General features: G+C 40.6%; 1 protein-coding gene across 1 annotated transcript in view; it reads right to left on the reverse strand.

Moving 5' to 3' along the window:
* Positions 1–19,436, reverse strand: part of fcsk (fucose kinase) — a 39,919-nt gene extending 20,483 nt beyond the window's left edge. The window contains exons 1-6 of the mRNA XM_024379130.2: positions 19,080–19,436; positions 8,000–8,154; positions 7,661–7,711; positions 7,367–7,492; positions 1,853–1,925; positions 1,650–1,747 (exon numbers count right to left, since the gene is read on the reverse strand). Of these exons, the coding sequence (XP_024234898.1) occupies positions 1,650–1,747; positions 1,853–1,925; positions 7,367–7,492; positions 7,661–7,711; positions 8,000–8,154; positions 19,080–19,161 (585 nt within the window). The 5' untranslated portion in view covers positions 19,162–19,436. The remainder of the gene's footprint in view (positions 1–1,649; positions 1,748–1,852; positions 1,926–7,366; positions 7,493–7,660; positions 7,712–7,999; positions 8,155–19,079) is intronic.
* Positions 19,437–20,372: the final 936 nt, after the last annotated feature.

The following is a 20,372-nucleotide window of genomic DNA, read 5'->3' on the forward strand; positions in this document are numbered from 1 at the left end:
AAAAAGCACAGAGAGGAAAACTCCCCTTAGTTATGATCAACTGAATGATGAAAATATTGGAATGATGTAGGCTAATCTAATTAAAATAATGTAATAAATTCTAACTGAAACTCCCAAAGTCATTTACAAACTGTTGTACTAATTTAAAGCAATTGTTGTGTGTTGTCACCTAGATGATCATTTCAGCACCTCTTTGATTGGGACAGCACCATTGGGCTGACTTGAGACAAGTTTGGGGTGCCCGTGTAGATAAATCCATCAATGTCAGATCTTTGTCTTCACTGAATCTCAGTTTGGATATTTAGTAACAATTAGGCTGGGAAAATGTTAGCTAAGTTGAGGTGAGTGCTAATTATCACCTTTATTCTAGATTGGTCATACATTATATTACCTGTTCAGGACATTTTGCTAGCATATAATACAAGTGGATTTTGCGCTTCACTCGTGTAGTAGCCAGTCCTACTCCCGACCAAAAGCCTGTCTGATTATCAAACAAAAAAAATCCTTACATTATCCTGTAATCCATAGACTGCATTATCAAAGCATGTTTCGCCTACGCATGTCAAAATACCACTAGAACATTTCCCCCGCTTCTCTGTGCTGTCTCATATTGCTGCCCATATGAGTGTCGTTTGAGAATGTGTGATCAACAAACGGTATGAGAGTAGATATGGATATTTTTAACAGAATTGGTCCCCATATAAGAGACCTTAATATTTAAAACAATTTCCTCTCTTCATCTCCCACGTTATTCATGAGCTGATCTGCTATCTGTATAATCGTCAACTTGATTTTAACAAATAGGAGATATTCTGTCATTCATGGGAGGTTATCTAGCAAACTTATCAACTTTGGTGATTTGACTTTTATTTAACTGGCATTGCAAAGTTTGTATGATTCGACATTGTATGGCCTACTCGGGGTGCGCTCTGTGCGTCCTGAGCAAGCTCTGTGTCGAGATAGCCTAGGCCTACTGCTGAAATAATTAAGGAACATGATAATGCTCTGAATTTATGAAAGGCCTGTTCACAATTAATGTCAGTGACGATCAAAGCTACTCTATCATTACGAAATATCAGTTTCACTTGCTGTGAAATCTTTACATAGGAGGTGCAGCTAAGAAGGCAAAGTGGCGCAGCAGCAATCATATTTTGGGAGAACCCTGACCATATCTTGGTTTCAAACACTTTAAATTGGCACTTACAGTTTCTGTGGTATTATTCCCGGTATTGAAACTTGGTAGAATTCCGGAAAAATATTCATCCCTTACAGATAAATTGTACGTGTGGAGTAAAGAGATGAAGTAGTCATTCAAAAATCATGTATATTATTGCACTTATTATTATTATTATGTGACTTGTTAAGCAAATGTTTACTCCTGAACTTATTTAGGCTTGCCACAACAAAAGGGGTTGAAAACTTGACTCAAAACATTTGTAAAAAAATGTTTTTACAAATTCCAATCCCCTTTGGCATTATGGGGTATTGTATGTAGGACAAAAGAAATCTTACATTTTATCCATTTTAAATTCAGGCTGTAACACAACAATATGTGGAAAAGGTCAATGGGTGTGAATAGTTTCTGAAGGCACTGTATCTAGAGTTTGTCATTCCATTCAGTAAGAGTCATATCCTTAAAAGTTATGTACCTGCTCATCAGCAAAGTAGACTCCATGATTGGCGGCGTAAGAGACATCACCAGGTAGTGCCAACACACGGACCCCAGAAAAACCCTCCCATGACATTTCTGAAAGACAGAAGATAAATAATATTAAGGGACAGTGGGGGAGACAGGTTTTTAAAAATAAATGGTTAAAATATCATCTGAATGGAATTGTAGAGAAGATCTAACTGAAGGTAGTCGGCATGGTCAGGATCATGTCAGTGCTGCACACCCAAACACCCGGGGGAGAACCAGGGCACACCTACAGATGGATCAAACAAGGCAGAGACAAAAAACTGTGAGGCAGACAACACAACAAGTGAGTTCGGCCATTGACCCAAAAAATGGAGGTAGGTCATTTGTTCTTGACCTGGGCCCAGATTCACAAAACACTCCTTACGCAAAAACTTCAGAAGCTTATTAAGAAAAAAAAACAAGTACGTAAGTGCAATTCCTCAACAAGATCTTAAGAATTAACTATTTTAGCATATTTCTTATTGAGATTACTGTTCTTAAACATGTTGTTGGGTTTAAAATAATCAATACTGAAACTTTCAGGTGAAGTTTGTCAGTGAATTAAACATGTTCAATAGCTTTCATGAGTTTCCAAGAACTTTATTTTCAATAATTTTCTTCCTTTTTGCTTAATAAGAGAAACATAAGAAATAGCACGATGTAACGTTCATCTGATAAAGGAGTGGACCAAAGCGCAGAGTGGTACATGTTCATGATATTTATTTAAATCTGAACACTAGAACAAAAATAACAAAGTGAGAAACTAACAGTTCTGTAAGGTAACTAAAACAACTACCCACAAACCCAGGTGGGGAAAAAGGCTACCTAAGTATGATTCTCAACCATTCTCAACCATGATTCGCAACTTTGCTTAACGTTCTTCTTAAGTCTATAGTTAAGGAAAAAATGTCAGTTAAAAATACATTTAAGGTTTTGTGAATCTGGGCCCTGGTTACGTTAAATGTATTCAAAAAGCACTGACCCCAAATATAGAGCCTTGTGGCACACCATATTCAAAGCAATTGATTAATCAGTTTATTATGTACATTATTTTATAATCAGAAGTAATAACCAAATTTGGGCTAAGAGAGAATGGTATAGTCAATGTTGTAACCAGTTTATCATGCCCAAAATCGCAGCTAATACAAACAAAGTCCATGGACATGACACACAAAACAAACATCAACAAATTAACTATTTATCAATAAAAGACTATATAGCCCTACTAAAAACACAAACAATTCACTATGGGCTAATGAATTGTTTTAAGAAAAAACAGAAAGCATTTGGTTTCAAGGTTCAGAACAACCTGCTATTACTGTAATTACATTGGTAGCAATTATTTATTTCAGGAAGCACCGCCCCAAAGCATTATATTTCACAGCGAAGGTTGCAGCAGAAGTTATCTCCTTTGTCGGCGACTCTTTCATCCGCGTGGTTGGCTGGGGAACGATAGGATAATCTCGTTTAAACCGGTCTGAAGGCTCTCATATTGGGTCCCTAATGCCCTAAAACACATGGTTCATGTGGGAAGAATATTGTATATACACTTGTTGATATGGGCAGACTATTGTATAAAATAAATATGTGCTGCATTCACGGTCTTCCTTTTCAGATGGAATAAATACAACAGGGTTGGGCAAATAACTTAAAATGTCATCCATAAGCCTACTAATTAATTAAAAACATGCACATAAAGAAAAGCAATTTCAGGCCTCCTGATTGGAGCAGCGGTCTAAGGCACTGCATCGCAGTGCTTAAGGAGTCACTACGGAGTCACTATCCCGCACTGTGTCGCAGCCGGTCGCGACTGGGAGAACCATGAGGCGTCTCACAATTGACCTAGCGTCATCCAGGTTAGGGGAGGGTTTGGCCGGCATGTCCTTGTCCCATCGCGCTCTAGCAACTGTGTGGTGGGCCGGCTGTGAGCAGTGCGGCTTGGTCGTGTTTCGGAAGACTAATGGCTCTCGACCTTCGCCTCTCCCGAGTCCGTCCGGGAGTTGCAGGGAAGGGACAAGCCTATAACTACCAATTGGGAAGTAAAATGGGGTAAAAAGTAGTTTGTTTTTTTAAGTAAAAAATAAATAAATCATAAAACACCTTGTAATACTGAATTTTCTTTCAATTTGATAAATAGAAGATTATATATTATTATTATTATTATTAATATTATAACAAAACTAGGTCTATGATATTTCCTTCCGACCCCGTATGGGCCATCAGCGGGACAAAAGTCTTGCTATGAGGTAGTGCCCTATTAATGGCAGCACCGCTTTATCAAATGTTCATATTGATATTTTAGGCTATGCCGGGAAACCAATTTTCATGGGCACACAAATCCAAAATGACGCATGCAACTGCTAAATCAAATGCTTCTAGACCGAAAGTCACCTAATTTATGTGGTTCTTCTATAGGCTATGCGTAGGCTAATAAACCTACTTGTTGAATGCGCATCCAGCTGATAGTTGACAATATCCATAGGCCTAACTATCAGCTGATCCAGGAAATATTTTTCTGAACAACAGTTAAGTGACAATCAGCTGTTGTGATATAGCATGTAATGCAAAAACAGCCGGTGCGGAAAACGTCAGAAATCAGTCCAGAATATTTTGATGTCTCAATCGTTGCGTCAGTTAAGTTGTGAATCACAACTTCACTGGCACAACGAACGAGACATCAACATTTTGAATCCAATGCCCCTACATTTATGTTGATTATCTGCTTGATTTACAGCACAGTCTAGAAGATTTAACAGAGGAAGTATGAAGGTAATGAGTTTGTGTTTAATGTGGATGCTACCATGATTACGGATAGTTCTAAATTAATCGTGAATAGCGATGAGTGAGAAAGTTACACGCACAAATATCATACCCTAAAATGGTGTAACAGTGCGAGGGTAGCATGTCTTGGGGGTATTATATTTGTGCGTCTAACTCTCTCACGATTCATTCAGGACTATCTGTAATCATGGTATCATCCACATTAATGTAGAAGTGTTTAGAAACATACTCTATTCTTGTTTACAATAAAAGTGACTCCAAAATGACAATACATTACCCACCATTCATTTAAATTTAAACAATCTGAACCAACCAAAATGAACAGCAAATGCATTCAACAAGTTTACAGAGTCACAAGCTTGACATTAAATTTGCCTGCTAGGAATAGAAGACAAAATATGAAACTTTTGACTACTTCAATACACAAATTAATGTGTAAAATGGGGGGACTATGTACAAAAAGTGCTGTTATTTCTAAACGGTTCAACCGATATGGATGAAAATACCCTCAAATTAAAGCTGACAGTCCTCACTTTAACCTCAGTCATTGTAACATTTCAAATCCAAAATGATAAGAGAAACAAAAAATGTGTCACTGTATAATAATTTTAGAGCTCACAGTATTGTTCTGCATTTCTGCAAAGCTTAAGCCTCCACTAAGTTTCACACTATTTTTTAAAAAGAGATTCTCAGGTACTTTTGTATACTTTTTAGCCAGTAGTTGTGAAAGTAGCTCTCACAAGCAGATATGTGCACCACGTCTTTGCTCTCTCTTTTGCTCTGCTGGGTGTGCATCTTGGTAGCTGTCACTCAAATGGCGAGGGGCTAAAGCTCATTGGCTGGAACTCGAATTGCTAGGGGGCTGACCCACGTCGGCAAAAGTGGCACTGCACAGCTTCCAGCAAACAGTCACTTTCAAACTTGGGATTTCATGGCTAATTGAGATAAAACAGTAATTCTCCCCATAGACTATGCACTGGCCAGATACCTCACAGAGCTCGATTGGTTGCAAAAGATAGGTTGGCATGGAAACCTACATTCACTGTGATTTTACCACAGTCCTTATAGTGTCCTAGGCTTGAAATTAAGTGTATTTCTGTATAAAATCTGTGGCGATGCCTCATTCAGCCCCACCTGTTTTGAGCCACCTGTTTAGCTAATGCGTGAAGAAGATTACAGGCTACAAAGGCATTATGACAACCAACCAAATTTTAAAGGGAACATCAAGCACGATGCAAAACAACATTTTGGAATGCATGTATGAAGTGTACAGAGAAGCTATAGTTAAGGTGGTATCTGAGACTCCTTTTGCGTCTGTACAGGCAGACGAGACCACTGACGTCTCCTGTAAATCACAGATGGTAATAGTGCTGCGCTACATATTAGCAGACAACAGTGTGTGAGAGGTTTTTGTAGAGGTGAATGACAAAACTGGTGTTGGCCTCTCCAACACCATGAAACAAGTCCTAGCACCACTGAATGTCAAGGAGAAGCTGGTTGCACAAACCTATTACAGGGCAGAGGTGATGAGTGGTAACGTACATTGTATCTTAACGCTACTGAAGGATTCTGTGCTAAAAAGCTATGGCCTATGGGAAACAAGGAAAAGTTGAAAAGGGAGCTGTTCACTGTCTAGGCATCCTGAGCTGCACACCGAAAAGACAGCCCTTTCTTTATTGAAATCACTCTACGAAAACAACGTGCAGGAGGCCTTGTCTGAGACGGTCTTCTCAAATTCATCATCCCCACTCCGATGATAACCGCAGAGTCCGAGGGAAACTTTTACACATGGGTGAGTTAATAATTTAGCATACTGTTCGGACTGGGTGTACAGGGAGAATACTGTAAGAATGGCACATGTTCTGAATTATTGCATTTAATCGTTTCTTACTTTGTGTGTTATAATTATCTCTGGTGCTTTTCTCCACAAGGAGGGTGGTAAGTTACAGACCCAACAACATTATATTATAGTATCCCCTCCTCATAACCATGTTTGACAGTGACAGCCTCTTCCCATTCAAATACTTTTTTTCAACAAAAAGTTCAGTACTAGACCCATGTAATTCCAGTTGATATTGCAAGGGTTGTTTTGTTTGCTCAATGAGCTGAAAGTGGATCCTCGTGATTGTATTTTCCTTCCTTTTTAATTGTCCCCATGGGGAAATTTTGTTGCAGTGTCATGTACACGTTTAAAGTGGCGTTTAAATACCAAACAAAATTGACAATACAACATTCATAACAGTGACATACCAATAAAAAAAAATTAAAAATGTTTTAAGACTTACTGAGTCGATATCACACCTGGCACAAATGCCCTATATCTGCGCCCAGTTGGGAGTAGTTCAAAGTCCGGGTAGAGACCGCACAGACCAAATAAAATACTTCAAAATGGAAGGCTAACCGCTGAGTGAAGAGTCAAGTTAAGGCCTCAACATTTTGCTGAATTTATCTGAACTCTACTCATTGTCCATTTCAAAATTGCTGCAAGAATAGGCCTGCCTCATCGCAGCTCATTTGCTTGCACTTGCTTATACTTCAGAGCTAAGTGTTAATTATAAGAACAAACATTGTGAATTTATTAAACATAAATGTAATAATGTCCTGTGCATGGTTCAAAAGTCAAAACTCATTCCGATATTCATTGTTATTGAAGGAGAACGCAGTTCTTATCCAGTTACACAAATGGATTTACACATGCTAAAATCGCCACTGTTATCATCACACTCAATGAGGGAAGGAAGGTAGCTTGAAAACCTGAGAAAATATTACAGAGCAGCCTGTATTAATGGATGACACCAAGCCACTTGTACCAACTGCCCCATTAATGGAGAAGTAGTCCCACTCCAGGACCAGAGTAGGAGACCCTTAGTCTAGATGGTGTCTCCAACAAACAGGATTATGGCTAACCTGATTGGAAAGGCAGTCAAGCAGCATATCCAGGCAGCAGACAGGTCCCTGCACAGTCTGAGCTGGCTTTTCCACAGGTAGCCAGCAGAAGGCCCTGCCACAGCTATCCCAGGGAAAGTCACGTCCCTGCAGAAAGACAGGAGAGTTGGGGAGAAAGAAAAATACAGATTACTCCCATGTCAGTGTGAATAATAATAAATGAAATCTCACAATTGAAAGCTCGATCCTGATCCATTCAGTCTCTCTGCCCCACTCTCTCCGTCTCCCCGTCCTCTACTACCCCTCCAGTCTTACCGTGTGCAAGATCAGGATATGGGCATCGTCAAGGACATCCGCGGTAACAACCTGAAAACAACATTGAATAAGTGCATTGTTCAGCTCCACAATTAATATACCCCAACAAGAGGTTTACACCATAATACAGTAACAGTCAAGACAATAATATTGTATATTTCAGTTACAGGAATATATTCCACCTGTAAAGTATACAAAAATGTAATCAATCTACAAATACTATGGTCTGATAAACTAAAATGCACAAACTGACTCACAATACTTGCAGTGGAATTTGTCCTTTGTTTCCAACTTCTCTCTTTATGATATTTTATGGACATATTGTGTGGAGTCACTTACAGTGTATCCAGCTCTGGCACTCAGGTGCTCGGCTGCCACCAGCAGTGCATTGAGAGTGGCTCCCCCACTGCCCAGTCCAGGCTCCTGGGGGTCTGACACAGTGAGCAGTAACGTCCCCTGTAAGAGACCTCCACGCTGCTGCCGGACCTCCAGCTCTGAGACACAAACACACAAAAACACTCTTTCTTTAGACAGTGATGCTAAAACTTTTAATTTGGCTCTATAGTTCGCCATTTTGGATTTGAGATCAAATGAGGAGACCGTACTGAATGTAACCTTTTATTTGAGGATCTTTTCATATAAACAGTGAATTCGGAAAGTATTCAGACCCCTTTACTTTTTCCACAGTTACATTTCAGGTGCATCTTGTTTCCATTGATAATTTTTTAGATATTTCTAAAAACTAAATTGATTGGACATGATTTAGAAAGGCACACACCTGTCTACATAAGGTCCCACAGTTGACAGTGCATGTCAGAGCAAAAACCAAGCCATGAGGTCGAAGGAATTGTCCATAGAGCTCCCCAAGAACACAGTGGCCTCCATCATTCTTAAAAGGAAGACATTTGGAACCACCAATCAGGACTTTATGGTAGAGTGGCCAGACAGAAGCCACTCCTCAGTAAAAAGACATGACAGCCCGCTTGGAGTTTGCCAAAAGGTACCTAAAGGACTCTCAGACCATGAGAAACAAGGTTCTTTGGTCTGAGGAAACCAAGATTGAACTCTTTGGCTTGAATGCCAAGCGTCACGTCTGGAGGAAACCTGGCACCATCCCTACGGTGAAGCATGGTGATGGCAGTATCATGCTGTGGGATGTTTTTCAGTGGCAGGGACTGGGAGACTAGTCAGGATAGAGGGAAAGATGAACGGAGCAAAGTAGAGAGAGATCCTTGATGAAAACCAGCTCCATAACACTCACCTTCCAACAGGACAACGACACTAAGACAATGCAAGAGAGGCTTCAGGACAAGGCTGTATAGGAATAAGAATAAGGCTGTAACGTTACAGGCTGACTACACCTTTCGCATCCCGTGCGCGAGCATTGCAAAATACATTTTGAAATCTATATTATTCAATCATTGCACCCACACTGCTCGCACGCGCCAACAAGCTTCTGCGTTGCCAAGGGCTAAAATAGAAGTCAGTTCTATTTGTGACGCAGATTGCGCTGCAACTCCTGCCTCTCCTATTTCCTCATTGGTTTATAGAAGCAGGTACCCACATGCTATCTCCTCATTGGTTATACCCACGTGGGTGACTGAAAGACGAACGAGGTCAGTGGCAGTAATGCACCTAATTTAATGAAAATTGCCAATCGCAATATAAAGTCAAGAGAAAAAAAAAGCCAGAGATGACTGGAAACGATTCGGTTGACCGTTTTATGTGTGGATTAATTGTCGAAGAAGAGGACCTTGTGCATTTCAGGTACAATAACAACTCAATGTTTATATCCCAGGACAAATTAGCTAGCAACAGCAAGCTAGCTAGCTAAATTGCCATAAATGTTTAAAGCTTTTGATCTGTCCCCAAATGTATATAATTGGTTCAGAGTTTGTTTTGATATTTTAACCTGCGTGTCGTGATCGTATTTGGTGTGGAGGGACAAAATACATTTATGCACAATGGCGTGCGACCGGTTAGGGCTTTGTGTAACATTTATTTTTGAAAAAGTCAAGGGGACTGAATACTTTCCTAAGGCACTGTACACTACATTACCAAAGTATGTGGACACCTGCTCGAATGTCTCATTCCAAAACGGGCAATAATATGGAGTTGGTCCCCTTTTTCTGCTATAACAGCATCCACTCTACTGGGAAGGCTTTCCAATAGATGTTGGAACATTGCTGCGGGGAATGGCTTCCATTCAGCCACAAGAGCATTAGTGAAGTTGGCAATGATGATGGGCGATTAGGCCTGGTTTGTAGTCGGCGTTCCAATTCATCAATGGTGTTCGATAAGGTTGTGGTTAGGGCTCAGTGCATTCAAGTTCTTACACACCAATCTCGGCAAACCATTTCTGTATGGACCTCGCTTTGTGCACGGGGGCATTGTCAATCTGGAACAGGAAAGGGCCTTCCCCAAACTGTTGCCACAAAGTTAGAATCACAGAATCGTCTAGAATGTCATTGTATGCTGTAGAGATAAGATTTCCCTTCACTGAACTAAGGGGTCGGAACCATGAAAAACAGCCCCAGAGCAATATTCCTACTGCAACTGTACAGTTGGCACTATGCATTGGGGCAGGTAGCGTTCTCCTTGCATACACCAAACCCAGATTTGTCCGTCGGACTGTCAGATGGTGAAGTGTGATTCATTTAGGGTTGCAAAAGGGTCGGAAATTTTCCATGAGAAGTTAAGGCCAGGAATTTAGGTAATTATGCTTAAATTCATTTAAAAAAAATAAGCTTATAACAGTGAACCATTTTTGTGGAATACAAGGCAATTCTAGGTCTTGTGGCATATTTTGGTTAAACTACCCCCAATTCAATGGAATTGCAACCCTCTGCATGCACAGTGCATTCTTCCATCACATGTACAGCTGATTCTCAAGATTCTGCACACTAATGAGATGCTATTGACTACTACACTGCCTGAACCAAGGACTACACGCTTTCTGGTAAGTTTTGATTACAATACTGGGTGAGGTGAATATATTTTATATGACATCCATTATTTTTTGTTAACTTGTAAACAGTAGCCTACAGAAAGGTGTGTTTAAATCATTTCTAACTTGTTAATAATTTCTGCTAGTTAGTTTTTCCTACCATGTGGGGTTTAGCTTGCTTGAGCCTAACTGTGTTAATTCACCTGTTCCAATACACGGTTCATTTTAAAACATGTATCTTACAAAGGAGGTGTTTAATCTAACTGCTTAATTATTTATCTGTACATGGAATTGTATTAAATTTTCACCAAAAAAAATTATAATCTTTACAGGAAAATGCCACGGGCACTATCTGATGTGTGGAGACATTTCACTGCAGCTAATGTAGAAGGAAAAGCTGTGCACATTTGCAAATACTGTGTCAAATCATATGTGAAGATTGCAATAATGATGCAGAATCATCTGACCAAGTGTATAAATGGTTATGTGAATGGTCATCAAGTTATAGCAGCAATCTACCTCACCAAGCAAAGAGAGAAGAACAAGACCACGACATTGAAGCTGCCCAGCAACACCCGTTTGAGTAGTGTTGTCATCATGTTTTTATTTATTTTTATTTTACCTTTATTTAACTAGGCAAGTCAGTTAAGAACAAATTCTTATTTTCAATGACGGCCTAGGAACAGTGGGTTAACTGCCTGTTCAGGGGCAAAACGACAGATTTGTACCTTGTCAGCTCAGGGGTTTGAACTTGCAACCTTCCGGTTACTAGTCCAACACTCTAACCACTAGGCTACCCTGCCGCCATGTTTGACAGTCTCCTGGAGGAGGAGGAGTCTCTCCAAGAAATGGCCATATCACAGTCTGCCGATATGGACAGCCCCATCAAGAGGATCCTCCTGGATGATGTATTTTGGGAGAGTGGTAAGCAGCCTGAAACTCCTGAAACCTATTGCAGTAGCCATTGCATGGATTGAGGGGGACAATGCCATCCTGTCTGATGTTCAGACTCTGCTTGCAGATGTAAGAAAATAAATCCGTACTGCCCTGCCCACTTTTGCTCCAAGCAGAGGAAACTGCAGTTCTGAAATACATCAAAAAGCATGAAGACTTCTGCCTGAAGCCCATACACGCTGCAGCGTACATGCTGGACCTCAAGTATGCTGGCAAGAGCATCCTGTCTGGTGCAGAGATCAATAAGGCCTATGGTGTCATCACTACTGTGTCTCACCACCTTGGCCTGGATGAGGCCAAGGTTCTTGGCAGTCTGGTAAAGTACACTTCCAAGCAAGGGCTTTGGGATGGAGATGCAATATGGCAGTCATGCCAACATATCTCATCAGCCACCTGGTGGAAGGGAATTTGTGGATCTGAGGCTCTTTCTCCTGTTGCCTCCATCATCCTCTAAATCCCACCAACATCAGCCGCCTCAGAGTGCAACTGGTCCTTGTTTAGGAACACACACACACACACCAAATAACACAATAGGCTGACCAATTCAAGGGTTGAAAAATTGGTGGCCATCCGGGCTAATTTGAGGCTTTTTGAGCCCGACAATGAGCCATCCTCAACAAGGTTGGAAGGTGACAGTGAAGATGAGGCCTCAGAGTCTGATGTTCAAGGGGTGGACATTGAGGAGGTCCAGGGAGAAGACATGGAAGCCTGAGAGGAAGACAACCAAAGCTTTAGTTTCTAGACTATCATTGGGGATCATTTAATATTCCCATTTTTTGTTGTTCAGTGAAATCATGTGAAGTGAACTCATTTAAAAAGTTCAACTCGTAAGTAAATTGTTTTTATTTCTATTTGAAGGATTTAAATCATTTGCATCCCCTTCGGGGTGCGGCTTACCCTCTCGTCAGGTTGGTCTGAGGATGATAGGCAGTGGTCAGCTTGGCCACTACACCCCAGTAGGCACAGGGTTCTTTGTAGATTCCTGACATGAACTGGGGACCTCGGGTCAGAGAGAATGTGGTCTGGAATCACAAATCGGGTAAAGACCTCCATTCGCAGAATTAGAGCAATGGCGGATGCAGTGGCTTTGCGGAGTGGAAACAACGTAGTAGTCCACTACCACCAATAACAATTCATTCCTGGTTCCCCGCCTGGGAGGAAAATTCCCAGCATTTCATTGGGATGGTTCACAATGGTCTGCTGCAGTTTCCTGGCTGGTCTGCCAACATCTGGTTTGTATTTCTAGCAGACACGGCTGCACAAACATCTTGGTATCGACCCACATGCCTGGCCAGTACACCACCTCCTGTAATCTTCGGTAGGTTTTGAAGACTCCAAGATGGCCACTCATGGGGTTGGCATGATTAGATCATTTGGTCAGTCAATGTAGAGGGGACTAAGACACAGTAAGGGGTGCAGTGTGTCCCATCTCCTCTTGGAGTTTGATACACATTATCCTGAACTTCTCACTGATGTGGCTGTCCTCTCCACACACATAATCCAGAGGAAAATAATAATGCGGTAGTGATAGTGCGGCACAATGGATGACAGACATTGGCAGTCTCTGTTTTTTGAGAGGGCATCTGGTACAACATTCAGTTTTCCTTTGCGATACTCAACAATGAAGTCCTAGTATGATAGACCAGCGAATGAGACAGCTGTTGGTCTTGCCTGATGTCAGAACCCACCGCAGCGTTGGTCTGTGACAACATTGAAGACCTTGGCCTCCAAATAGTAGCTCCATTTCTCCAGAGCCCAGACCACAACGAGGCACTCCCGTTCATTTGTTGACAAATTCCTCTTGGTGCAATTCAGGGTTAGACTTGCATAGGCAAGAACTTCTTCTGTTCCAGGTCCTGTTGGTTGAGCAAAGACTGCTCCGAGTCCTGTTTGACTTGCATCTGTGTACACTGGGAAATGAGCATTCAGCTTAGGATGTCCAAGCACTGGAAAACAATGAGACTGTTTTTGAGTGCTTCAAATGCAGGAGTCCATTGGAACTTCACCCCCTTCTTCTTAAGGTGGTTGAGTGGTTCAGCTAACTTTGAAAAGTCAAGCACAAACCTGTGGTACCATCAAGCCATTCCCAGGAAGCTCTGAACAGCCTTCAGGGATGTGGGAATTGGGAGCCCCTGCACTGCTGCAACTTTGGCTGGATCTGCATGGATACCTTCTGCATTAAATACATGACAAAGGAACTTGAGTTCAGGCAAGCAGAAATTACACTTCAAGTTCAGGGTCAAAGCTGCAGCCTGTCTGTCAAAGATGGAATGTATGTCTTGCAGATGATCAGTGACAGAGGAATAGATTATGTCATCCAGATACACAATTTTTCCCCCTCAGATCTCCCAGGGCAGTCGACATCAGCCTTTGGAAGGTTGCTGGAGTGTTCTCCAAACCAAAAGGCATGCATTTGAATGAGTACAAACCAGCTGGGGAGATGAACACAATCTTGTTCTGAACGGCGGGATTCATTGCCACCTGCCAATATCCGATGTTAAGATCCAGATTACTGAAGAAGGAATAAGGACAACTGGAGAAGCCCATCTGGAAAAGGAAGGTTCCACAACTCCAGTCGCCAACATACTCTCAAGCTGCAAGCTGTTCATTGAGAAATCAGCAGTTTGGCGGGGGACAGCCTGTAGGGACGCTGCTTAATGTGGCCTTCATGACGGGTATAGATTTTGTGTTGGAAGACTGCTGCATGGCCGGGTGTAAGAGCACAGATCTCACTGTTCATTTCCAACATCTGGGAGAGCTGCCACCTCTCATCTGACAGACATGACTGTTCCATTGCTTGTTTGATGTAGAAATCAGCATCAGTTTTGCTTTTGCCCTGGAATATAAGGGGGGGGGGTACGACTGTAATCAGTGTGATAGTTGGGTTTCTGAAATGGATGAGGCCGGGAATGGTCAGAGCGCAGCTGACATGATGGTTCGGACATTGAGATGGTTAGTCCGCTGAAGAACATGCAGTCCAGGCCAAGGTCTACAGCAAATGCAAGGCTCGGATTGGCAAGAATAGCCACAGGAAAATGAATAATATCATCATACAGCTTAATTTCCATCAGTCCAGCCCAAGGGATTGATCGGTTCACCATTGGCCAAGTTCAATGGTCCTTTCTCCCAGGTTCGAAGCACCTCATGCAGTAATGCCATCTTTTGCCACAGGGGCTCCTGCATCAGGGTATAAGTTGCTCCTTTGTCCATTATGGCCTTCCCTCTCCTGTTCCTACCAGTCAGAGGAACCAACATTTGTTGCAGAATAGGAATAAGACAGCTAGGTGAGCTGTCTGAAGGCTTCATGGTGGGCATTGAAGCCGTTCTAATTGTACCCAAGCCACCACGTCTGTTGGTCTTCTGTTCTTTCTAACCTTTTTCTGAATCCTGATGCTGGCCATAGACAGGGCAAGAACCTGGAGGATGTTGGACCTTACACCTCCAGCACGTCACTGGACTTTTGTCTTGGTTCTTGGGCACAAACGGCTGAGAGAGTTTAGCCCCAGAAAAGGTGTTGGGATACCGGATTGAGGGAACAGGGTTAAGTTCGGAGGTGGTTACAGTCCTTCTCAAACAGAGTCCCAAGACACACCAGATCATCCACATTCTGCACATGTTCAAAGTTGACTGGCATGGTGGATGTGTTCCGAAGAAACATTCTATTCTTATTTACAATTAAAGTTACACAATTCATTATTTACCATTCATTTCTATGTGGAACAACAATCTGAAACACAACCAAAACAAACTGGAAATGCATCAAACAAGTTTGTCAAGTCACAAGCTTGATGTAGTCATTGGGTTCTAAGAATATTGGACCAAAAATGAACATTTTGACTGCTTTAAATACACACACGTGAATTTGTCCAAATACTTATGACACCTTCAAATGGGGGGACCATTTACATAAAGTGCTTTCATTTCTAAACGGTAAAACAGATATGTATGTAAGAAAATACAAAGACAAATACACAATGCAGAGAACTAAAGATCAATGGAACAAGTCGTTTTTCTGTAATGGGGAACTGAAGATTAATTGGTCAATGGAACGGGTTGTTTTTCAGTTCAACATCTGTGTAGGGGTTCCAGTCCGGGACTCATAGCTACATGTGGCAAGTTCTCATTGGTTCAAATTGTCTATACATTAAGCCTGAAACTGGCTATCGGACAAATTTTATTGCAAGGAATTCTAATTGGTCAAACACAGACGATGTTTTGGTATAAACTACATCCTGTCTCTTTCTTCAGTGGAGAAAACAACGAGAACAGGGAAGAATGAACATCTACCATCCACTTTACAGCATAACTATGATCTGTTCTCTTGGGAAAAATGTATTTTCTCTCCCTGATTTGCATTGTGGTCTGCGTAATTGAAGAATAACATCAAATAAAAAGGTGACATTCTGTACTGTCACCTCATGAGACAAATTAAAACCTTTAGCTTTATTGTCCAAGTAAATAGGTAGTGAAGTGTATATGTTTTCTAATGAAAAATAACAAAATTTAAAGTCATTTGACGAAGTCACGAGTACAGGGTTAACATTAAAAAAAATTAAAAAATTCTGACAGCTCATTCAATGTCTCCATAGTAGACTGTGTAAACCTGTGTGAAGTTAGCCACAATACTGAAATTTGCGGTTCAAAATCGAAATGTATTAGTCGAGTACACATATTTTGCATTTGCTATTGCAGGTGTTGCAAAATGCTATGTTCCTAGCTCCAACAGTGCAGTAATATCTAACAACAACAAAAAACATTACGCACAAATCCCCCCCACCCCAAAAAAGTATTGAACAAAAGTAGAAATATTAGAATGAGGAATGTCAGAGTCTGGAATATAAATATATGATTGTCCATAATGTCAGTACAAACAGTATATGAATAGAAAAGGTGTACATAGGATGAGCCTTGACCAGCATACAGTATCAGTCAAAAGTTTGGACACACCTACACATTCAATGGTTTTTCTTTATTTTTTTACTATTTTCTACATTGTAGAATAATAATTAAGACATCAAAACTACAAAAAAACAAACATATGGAATCATGTAGTAACCAGCAAAAAAAAAAAAGTGTTAAACAAATCCAAATATATTTGTATTTGAGATTCTTCATAGTAACCACCCTTTGCCTTGATGAAAGCTTTGCACAATCTTGGCATTCTCTCAACCAGCTTCATGTGGTAGTCACCTGGAATGCATTTCAATTAACAGGTGTGCCTTGTTAAAAGTGATTTTGCTGAATTTCTTTCCTTCTTAATGCATTTGAGCCAATCAGTTGTGACAAGGTAGGGGTGGTATACTGAAGATAGCACTATTTGGTAAAAGACCAAGTCCATATTATGGCAAGAACATCTCAAATAAGCAAAGAGAAACGACGGTCCATCATTACTTTAAGACATGAAGGTCAGTCAATATGGAACATTTCAAGAACTTTGAACGTTTCTTCAAGTGCAGTCACAAAAACCATCAAGCACTATGATGAAACTGGCTCTCATGAGGACCACCACAGGAAAGGAAGACCCAGTGTTACCTCTGCTGCAGAGGATAAGTTCATTAGAGTTAGCAGCCTCAGAAATTGCAGCCCAAATAAATGCTTCAGAGTTCAAGTAACAGACATCTCAACATCAACTGTTCAGAGGAAACTGCTCTGAATCAAGCCTTCATGATCAAATTGCTGCAAAGAAACCACTACTAAAAGGACACCAATAAGAAGAAGTAACTTTTTTGGGCCAAGAAACACAAGCAATGAACATTAGACTGGTGGAAATCTGTCCTTTGGTCAGATGAGTCCAAATTTCAGATTTTTGGTTCCAACTGTTAAGTCTGTGAGATGCAGGGTATGTGAACGGATGATCTCTCCATGTGTGGTTCCCACCGTGAAGCATGGAGGAGGTCTGATGGTGCTTTGCTGGTGACAATGATTTATTTAGAATTCAAGGCACACTTAACCAGCAGGGCTATGACAGCATTCTGCAGCGATACGCCATCCCATCTGGTTTGTGCTTAGTGGGACTATCATTTGTTTTTCAACAGGACAACGACCCAACACACCTCCAGGCTGTGTAAGGGTTATTTGACCAAGAAGGAGAGTGATGCAGTGCTGCATCAGATGACCTGGCCTCCACAATCACCAGACCTCAACCAAATTGAGATGGTTTGGGATGAGTTGGACCGCAGCGTGAAGGAAAAGTAACCAACAAGTGCTCAGCATATGTGGGAACTCCTTCAAGACTGTTGGAAAAGCATTCCAGGTGAAGCTGGTTGAGAGAATGCCAAGAGTGTGCAAAGCTGTCAAGGCAAAAAGTGGCTACTTTGAATAATATAAAATATTTACATTTGTTTAACACTTTTTTGGTTACTACATGATTCCATGTGTGTTATTTTGTAGTTGAGGCAGTCAGTCACATTTGGGGATGTTTTTTTCTCACCCTGTTCAGAGAAATTAGTCATAGGATTTGTTAGCTTCATGTCCCATCCTACATCCTGATATCACCAAGTTCTGACCACTAGGTGGTGTTGCTACTATGATGTGATTATTTGTATTTAAAGAATCACCCCATATTAAAGGGATAGTTCACCCAAATGACATTGTTTTCCTTACTATTTAAGCAGTATATGGAGAAGGTATGACAACAACCCATTTTGTTTACCTGGAAATTGTTTAAAAATGATAACTTTGCAAGACAATGGTACCTATATTAGCGTGTCTGGGCTTCATACCCAAATCTATAAGTAACATCATTGAGTTACACAATCAATTGTAAGATACTTCCGGATGATTTGGACATGAAGCATGAAAATGCTAATATACTGTAGGTACCATTGATTTGAGCCACAAATACTAAATAGTAATAATTTGAAACAGTGGACAACAAAACAAAATGGTTAACATGTAATTTGGGTGAATTATCCCTTTAACATGGGGGAGGGGTTTATCAGCTTCTTTTCAGAAATAATAAGGAATAACTCATCTGAAACTGGATCAGTCAAATGACTTGCGCACAGGAGCAAGCACCAACAACCTTCACTTGTGCATTGAGCGTGGGAAATGCGCTTTACAAATGAATTATTATACCAACGCAATTATGCAGACTAATAGATCCACAGTGGGATTTTAAATGTTTCTTAAACTGTTCTGTTTTATCAAATTAATAAAGAATGTATTTTTAAGTTATATAACATGGCAAAATTGTTTAGCATCATCTTGTCCAAATATGGTATTATTCCACTATTTGTATTTGTTTGGATCTGTTTCAAAAAGGGGACTTTTATTTTAATAAGAGACTTTTAGCGGACTTTTATTCTGACAGCTCATTCACAATCCTGCTTCAATAGTTTCAGATTGGTAAACACGAGAGTAAAATTAAGTTTAGTAATTTATTCTTCAGTAAATTTAGTAGACTTAGGCCTACAGAAGGCTACGCATGCATCTGGTCTATTCCTCATCTTTTCCATTATTAGACTACAGTGGGCAACTGTGCATTACTGTAAACAAGAAGAGGAATAAGAGACTCACCTCTTTGAAAGGCGTAAACGCTATCTTTATGTTGACAGGTCAGGACTACTACAGTCCAGCTGAACACCTGCTCGCTTGACATGTTGACGTATTTATGAAAACAATATATCTTCCAATTGAGCCACGGAAGTAGTCTGCTGTCTTCATACACGGAACATTTAGCCTAATTTACCAATCTAAACTAAAACGCCATTGGCGGAAAGTAACAGGAAGCAAACATTACGTCCATGCAAACAATGCTAAAACCGTTCAACCAAGGCAATAGCTAAAGAGACTACACTGTGCTATTCTTGCAACAATGTAGCTCCCGAATGAGTGGAGACTGCAAAATCAATCGTTTGCGCGACCAGTTCTTCTTCTTTGATGAGGTTTAACGGCTGTTGGCATCCAATTAAATGTTGATTACCGCCACCTACTAGACTGGAGTATAACTCCCTTATTCTTTGCATATTTTTTTCTCCCCCCCCACAAAAAATTATAAATAATAATAAAACAAATACCCTACCATCTAACACTACACTCACAATTAATAATAATAAATACCATACTCCACTATTATATATTTAGTCCAAATTAAGGCCAACAGCCTGAGAGGATGGGACACCACCACTCAACACACACTGTAACTCTTCTGATGTCAAGTCTCGCACACCCAAACACCTCTCTGCAGTTGCCACCACAACCTCTATTTTCTGCAACTTACATTCCATCCCTGCATTACAGTTGATGAACATTACCATAAATGCCCAAAATCAAATCTTACTGAAACATACACCACCAGTCAAAAGTTTGGAACACCTACTCATTCAAGGGTGTTTCTGTATTTTTACTATTTAATACATTGTAGAATAATAGTGAAATCATCAAAACTATGAAATTGCACATATGGAATCATGTATTAACCAAAAAAGTTTTATTTTAAAGTGTTAAACAAATAATAACATATTTTATATTTGATATTCTTCAAAGTAGCCACCCTTTGCCTTGATTACAGCTTTGCACAGTCTTGGCATTCTCTCAACCAGCTTCACCTGGAATGGATTTCCCACATGATGAGCAATTGGCTGCTTTTCCTTCACTCTGTGGTCCAACTCATCCCAAATCACCTTAATTGGGTTGAGGTCGGGTGATTGTGGAGGCCAGGTCATCTGATGCAGCACTCCATCACTCTCATTCTAGGTCAAATAGCCCTTACACAGCCCGGAGGTGTGTTGAGTCATTGTCCTGTTCAAAAACAAATGATAATCCCACTAAGTGCAAACCAGATGGGATGGCGTATCACTGCAGAATTCT

Source organism: Oncorhynchus tshawytscha, linkage group LG19, assembly GCF_018296145.1.
Source record: "Oncorhynchus tshawytscha isolate Ot180627B linkage group LG19, Otsh_v2.0, whole genome shotgun sequence".
Taxonomy (NCBI): Eukaryota; Metazoa; Chordata; class Actinopteri; order Salmoniformes; family Salmonidae; genus Oncorhynchus; species Oncorhynchus tshawytscha.